General features: G+C 41.2%; 1 protein-coding gene across 1 annotated transcript; it reads right to left on the bottom strand.

The window, feature by feature from the left end:
• Positions 1 to 1633: 1633 nt before the first annotated feature.
• Positions 1634 to 2575, bottom strand: LOC308505322 (olfactory receptor 1J4-like; the record flags this gene model as incomplete). Its single annotated transcript, XM_081067351.1, has 1 exon — positions 1634 to 2575. One exon carries the CDS (start codon positions 2573 to 2575, stop codon positions 1634 to 1636), a length of 942 nt encoding a protein of 313 aa, XP_080923477.1.
• Positions 2576 to 6672: the final 4097 nt, after the last annotated feature.

The following is a 6672-nucleotide window of genomic DNA, read 5'->3' as shown; positions in this document are numbered from 1 at the left end:
GTATCCTAGGACAGCTGCTTTTCTTTGAATGGGGTTATCATCTGCATGCCAGTCTCCCACAGTCACCATAACTCAGGTGTATCTGTGCAAGTTCTGCCCCACAATTCACCCATGATGCATGGGTAAGGAAAACTAGTATTTGTTTTTCTTGGTCAGTTGTGATGCTAAGCCAATTTAGAATTTCATTTATTTCAAAGCAAAGTCTATTAGATGTGTTATAATTTTTGAGTTTACACAGAAGAAGAAATTGAGGTTCAGGGATGTTAATTGCCTGAGGCCACACACTCTGGCAGATACAGCTTGCATTGGGCTCTAGCTTTCACAAATACTCCTAACAGCTACGTGGTGCTGAGTCTCAGAAGTATTTGTGATCCTGTTTCTCCTTAATTAAGTACAGCCTGAAGAAAGAGAACTGTGTTCCTTGTCCTTCACTGGATGACAAAGAAGTTAGATTACTAGGGCTCCTGATACTACTGGGGTCACTAAGATGAGAAGAGATGATTTTCAGGAAGAAGACAGATAATGACAACATTGAATGAGAAAGTCACAAAATTCAGTGGGGCAACGATAGTATCCACTGTGGATGCTTCCTTTGTCTTTCTCTTTCTGTATCTGGATGTAGCCTGTGTCTTGATTGATACTCACAATCAGTCGGAAAGCTTCCGAGACGATTAGTCTTACAATGAAGTGCTGAATGAAGTTTATGATTGTCTATAAGAGTAATCAGTGTCCCTAAACGGCAGAATAAGCGTTGAGTCAAAAGCACAGCAGCTGAACTCACAACAGTGTGTAATTTTATGGAGCAATAAAGAGCACTATAGCAAGGCAAATACTTTACAAATTTCCAAATCTGCAACCTTTCTATGCTACTATCTTCTAACAATTCATAAAAAGTAATAAATTCCCAATATCACCTAATTTGCCCCTCCCCCTGGCTCTTTGAAACCACCATTCTATTCTCTGGTTCATGAATTTGGCTATTTTGGATTCCACATGTAAGTGAGATCATGCAGTACTTGTGTTTTTGAGTCTGACTTATTTCACTTAGCAGAATGTACAAAGTTTCAGTTATGCCAGATGAATAAGTTTTGAGATCAAAAGTACAGCATGATGACTGTAGTTAACAGTACTGTGCTGTACACTTGATATTTGCTAAGAGGGTGGATCTTAATGGAACTTTTCTCACCACATGCACACACACAGTATTATAAAATGGTATCTATGTGGAGGTGATTGATATATTATTAATTAGCTTGATGGTGGTGATCATTTCCCCACGTATACATATCAAAACATCAAGTGGTATTACACTTTAAATATATACAGTGTTTATATGTCAATTTTACCCCAATAAACTTCTTTTTGAAAAGGTATAATCAATTCCCAGGAAAAAGGAGAAACATAAATTGCACTAACTATGTAGTTTTGTATACTAATAGACAAGAGCAATAATCTATAATATCATTTCAGAATTCATAATTTATACTAAACAATAGCAAGGAGAAAAGAGAATGATTGTAACAGAATATAATTCAAGTTATCAAATATCACTGAGAACTTATTCCATGCTGGTGTCAAAATTAAGAGGCTAGCGTCTGGTGATAAACGCGTCTGTCATAAAGATGAGCGATCGTCATTGAAACAAGACATTTACTCTGTTGATGAGTTTCTCCAGGGCCCCCTGAATGTCTCTGTTCCTCAGGCTATAAATGAAAGGGTTCAGCATTGGAGTGACCACTGTGTACATCACAGAAGCAATTATGTTGTTATCACTGGAGGTGTTGGATGAGGGTAAAAAATAGAGCCAAATAATTGTCCCATAGTACAGGGACACCACAGTGAGGTGGGAGCCACAGGTGGACAAGGCTTTGCAGATGCCCTTGGTAGATGGAACCTTCAGGATGGTGGCCCCAATGCGGCCATAAGAGATCAAGATGCATATCAGTGGGAGAGTAATAACGGCCACTCCTACTGTGAAAATGACCAGCTCGTTGAGGGAGGTGTCAGAGCAGGACAACTTGAGCAGGGCACCAAGGTCACAGAAGAAATGGGGGATGGTGCTGTCCTCACAAAAGGACAGCTGGGCCAGGAGAAGGGTGTGGCACAGGGCATTGGCACAAGAGAGGAGCCAGGACCCGGTTACCAGTAAGATACATAGTTCCTCTCCCATGATGGTCATGTAGTGGAGGGGGTGACAGATGGCAACGTACCGATCATATGCCATTGAGGTGAGAAGGAAATTGTCCAAATCAGTAAAAAAAATAAAAAAATACATCTGTGTTACACACCCTGCATAGGGGATGGATTGGTCCTGAGTCTGCATGTCCATGAGCATCCTAGGGACGGTGACAGATGAGAAACAGATGTCAGAGAAGGCCAAGTGGCTGAGGAAGAAGTACATGGGCGTGTGCAGGCGAGCGTCCAGCCTGATGAGCAGGATGAGGAGCAGGTTCCCCAGCACTGTGGTCAGGTACATGCCCAGGAACAGGACGAAGAACACACCCTGCTGCACGGGCCTGATGGGGAGCCCCCGCAGGAGGAAGTGGGACACGCTGCTCTGGTTCTCAGGCCTCATGCAGCCGTGTGTCTGCTGGGGATAAAAGGACAGTGAATTAAGCACAATTGACAACCGTTGAGTTTAGGAGATGTCCTATCTGAGGTAAGATTGTTTCCATTGAATAAATAGCGTAAAATCTCTAGTGTAGAAACTCAGTGTGTTGGGATCAGTGGAGCTCAGGCAAACACAACTGAGTTAGTAATGTTGCCTGAGCCCAAGGCTTGATGCATTTGATGAGGGTATGGGATATTCTAGGGATTACAGGCAGGACGTCACCGAGCAGCCAGCTGGCTTATTCCTCATCTCCCCAAGGCTCGGGGTTAAAGTGTGATAGTCATTGGACAGTGGTGATTGCAGTGTCCCTGTCCTTAGGAACTTGTAATGACAGGTGATTTCAGCAATAGCACAGAGAAGTGATGAGCTCTGGTGTACACACACACACCCACACACACACACACACACACACCTGTTCCTGAAGAAGGATGTCTAGTTCTTCTCTGAATCTTATGCTGCAGTCATCTAGCATCCGGGAATGGGAACTGGTTTCTCAGTTTCTCTGTAGACACCCAGATGCCAGATTTATCCTGTAAGTTCTGTGATCCTGAACCTCTAACTGATATTAGAGAGAAAGCCAAGAGCCTGGAGCTTACTCATGTCATTTCACCAGCTTCAGAAATGGAGATGTGAAGACTCCACTCTCCCTCTAGGGAAAGGACCCAAGGATCAGGACACCAAACTCTAGGTAAGAGACATGTATTAAACATGTAGTAATTGCTCAGTGTATTTCTCACTCCCACCAAGACAGATGCCCTAGGGCAGTGATCCCTCAATTTTAGTGTTCAGCAGAATCACCTGGGGAGCTTGTTAAACATGCAGATCGCAGCTCTACCACCAGAGATGCTCCTTCATGAGACCTGGGACCGATTATCTCTGAAGCAGATGGTTCTGAGGGTTCACTCTGAGGAAACACTGTCCTTTGGAAGAACTTCAGGGTGGATGCCCTAAGAGTGCATCCCAAGGAGATGTGGAATGTCGTCCTACTGTCCCTTCCCTACCAGATTTCTGTTTTCCACAGTTGGGTCATAGCTTGGGTGTGAAGAGCAGTTTTTCTCCCCAGTGGGGTTTCTTTTTGGTGCTGGTTAAAACATTAACTCTGCCTCCTGAATGAAATCCAAATAATGTAGACATGAAAACAAAGGATAAAGTCAAAGTATTTCATCCTTACCTCAGTTATTTCTATCCTTCTAAAGTGGTTTCTTATTCATAAAATTTTATGTTTACATAAATGGGATTTATAGTATGTGGTATTTTATAGCCTTATTTTCTATAATAATTTATTATAGTAATATTTGCATTCCTACTTCTATGCATAGCAACATACAGAATGCATACAATATCAATATTTTGATCTGCTTTAAAGTTCAGTCAATCTCATTGAATTGACATGAAGATTCAGTGTGAAACTTTATCAAAGATTGTACTATGCCTTGATCCTTCTGTTAGTTACCTGGTCGAGGCAACTTCAATACATGCAAAACCATCAATTTTTTTTTATTTGTTTCAAGTGTAAAAAACAATTCAATAGTTATACTATTCACCCCTCACAAAGTGATAACCTCTCTTCCCCAATCTATTGGCCCTCTGACATTGTATATATCCATTACAATTCCATTGACTCTATTCTCTATGTGTATTCCACATCTCGTGACTATATATATATATATATATATATATATATATATACACATATATATATATAATTATACTTACAATATTATTCAGCTTCAGCTTCAGGTGTACAGTGCAGTGGTCAAGCATCTAAACCATCCATGACGTGGTCTCCCTAATAAGACAAGTGCTCATCTGACACCTTACAAAATCTTTACAACATTGTTGATTATATTCCCAACCTGTCTTTCATTTCCTCTTGGCAATATTGTAGTTACCAATTTATACTGTCTGATCCCTTCCCCTTCTCCCTTACCCCCAGCCCTCTCCCTTCTCGCAACTATCACTTTTCCCTCTATATCTCTGACTATTTCTGTTTACTTCAAAAGCGTCAATTGTAATGGACTCCATTGTCTTAATATCTGAGTGCCAGTGTCTTCCTCCTTTAAAAAGACAAGAACCTAACTTTGAAAACACATGAAGAATAGAAGTTCAAGTGGAAACATGTGGAAAGTGAGGCAACAACCCAGATTGTTTTCATTTACTCATAGCCTAAGTCAAAACCTATGGAATGAAATAAACGAGTAATAAAGGAAATTAGGTATAGTAATATTTGACAGATACATTGTCGTGCGGGGCGTCCGGTGGGGTCTCAGCTCCAACTCCCCACATAAGAACGCAGGATATGGTGAGGCCTAAAAGGAACACCCACGGAGCCATAAGTAGGGGCGTCATATCACTATATTCTCGCTGGCAACATCCGCCTCTCTGCAATCCATTCTTGCTAACTCAGCCACCATCTTCTTGCTAGTCCCGTTTTCTTTTGCTAGCGTAGCCACAGCAGTTATATTAGTGGCCAATGGTTTACGGGTTACAGCTGACGGCCAACTAGCCACAGCCAATGGCCATCTGCTCACAGCTGATGGCCATTTACTACCCGAGCCAGCACCTTTCTATGTGAGGCCGAGAGCCTGGAAACTGCTTTTTGGGGCTTTGTCTCCACATACATCAAAAAGCAAACTCCTTCAAATGTTTTGATTTCAGTCTTCACACCCAAAGAGATAGAATTAGGGCACTACCACAGCCTGAAATGTGACTCTACCTGCTTATTATGTATTAATTCGTTTTGTATTTTTAAAGTTGGATGAACATATTGCATTTTGCATAGGGCAGACGCAAAAAGAAGAGATGAAAAGATTGGAGTAAAAGCTTGATGAACATACTAACAATAACATGGATTAGATTCAAGACAAACGCTATCTTACGGGCTATGTCAAGAAATATGGCAAGTCAAATGAGGGCTTTTAGGCAAGAGTGACATCATGTAACAAAATCGTTTAATGTCCTATCAGGAACTCAAGTGTCCCTTTGTGGATGTACAGGTACTCTGATATCAACCAGTGCTTTATAACACATTTACATTTTAATGTGCATCATGTGGAAACAATTGTTAGTTAAAAGAGGAAAATATGTTTTTGACTGACATTAGCAAAATTACAAGTACCACCAAGCTGGATGAAAACAAGGAGTCCCCAATGGACATAGCATGTAATTCTTTCAAAGCATGGCTTCATTTTCATTGAACTATGTAGTCTCGGATGACGACACAAAGAATGATATTTCGTATCTGAGATACGTACGTTATTTATGAAAGAGAAAAGAAAATCATGGAAGACCTCTGGTATTAGAGATTGAAAAAAAGGAATTTACTGCAGCCAGAATTAATCTGAAAATATCATCATGAACCACGGATTTCCCTATTGCTAAAATAATTTCAGCATTCTCTTGCTTCACTCTCCCCACTCGCAGAATTCCTGTAAGGTGTTATAAATGTGCCTCCCACCACCTCCATGATGTAATTCCTTACACCAGTCTCTTCAAAGCACAGATCACAGATCTGAGCACCAGCACCACGTGGGAGCCTCGTTCATGCAAAGTTTGGGGTCCCGTCTCAGAACTGACTAGGAATCCATGGTGGTAGACTCCAGGAATCTGTGTTTTCACAAGTTTCCGGGAACTCTTGTGCACATAGAGTTTGAGAAGCTTTGCTTCATTCTTCACCAGGCAAGGCAGATGTCCATGAAGGATAGTCAGTGCTGAAACTGGAGTGACATTTGTAGGAAAGCAATTACGTGTTCAGAGAGTATGCACTATAATTTGGTGGTATTTACAATGGAGGCCAGCATGAAGCATGTTTTCATAATGATTGTGTACGTGGGATAAGATAGATCAACCACACAGTGTCGGCAAAAGGGGGTGAGAGGGGGCCCCTGGCCAGTCTTGGTATCCTCCAGGACCTTCATCTTCAGAGCTGTTTGACATTTTATACCATGGTCACAGAGTCATACATTTCCTGTTACTTAAGTGACAAGTAGTTTCGATTCTTTTATTTCAATAGAAACAGAAAGATGAAAAGAAAGGTCAATAAAGTCTGTGTAAGAGAGTGT

The sequence above is a fragment of the Rhinolophus hipposideros genome (genome assembly GCF_964194185.1).
Source record: "Rhinolophus hipposideros genome assembly, chromosome: 11".
Classification (NCBI taxonomy): Eukaryota; Metazoa; Chordata; class Mammalia; order Chiroptera; family Rhinolophidae; genus Rhinolophus; species Rhinolophus hipposideros.
The sequence above is the reverse complement of the archived record's forward strand: the minus strand, read 5'-3'. Positions and strand labels throughout refer to the sequence as shown.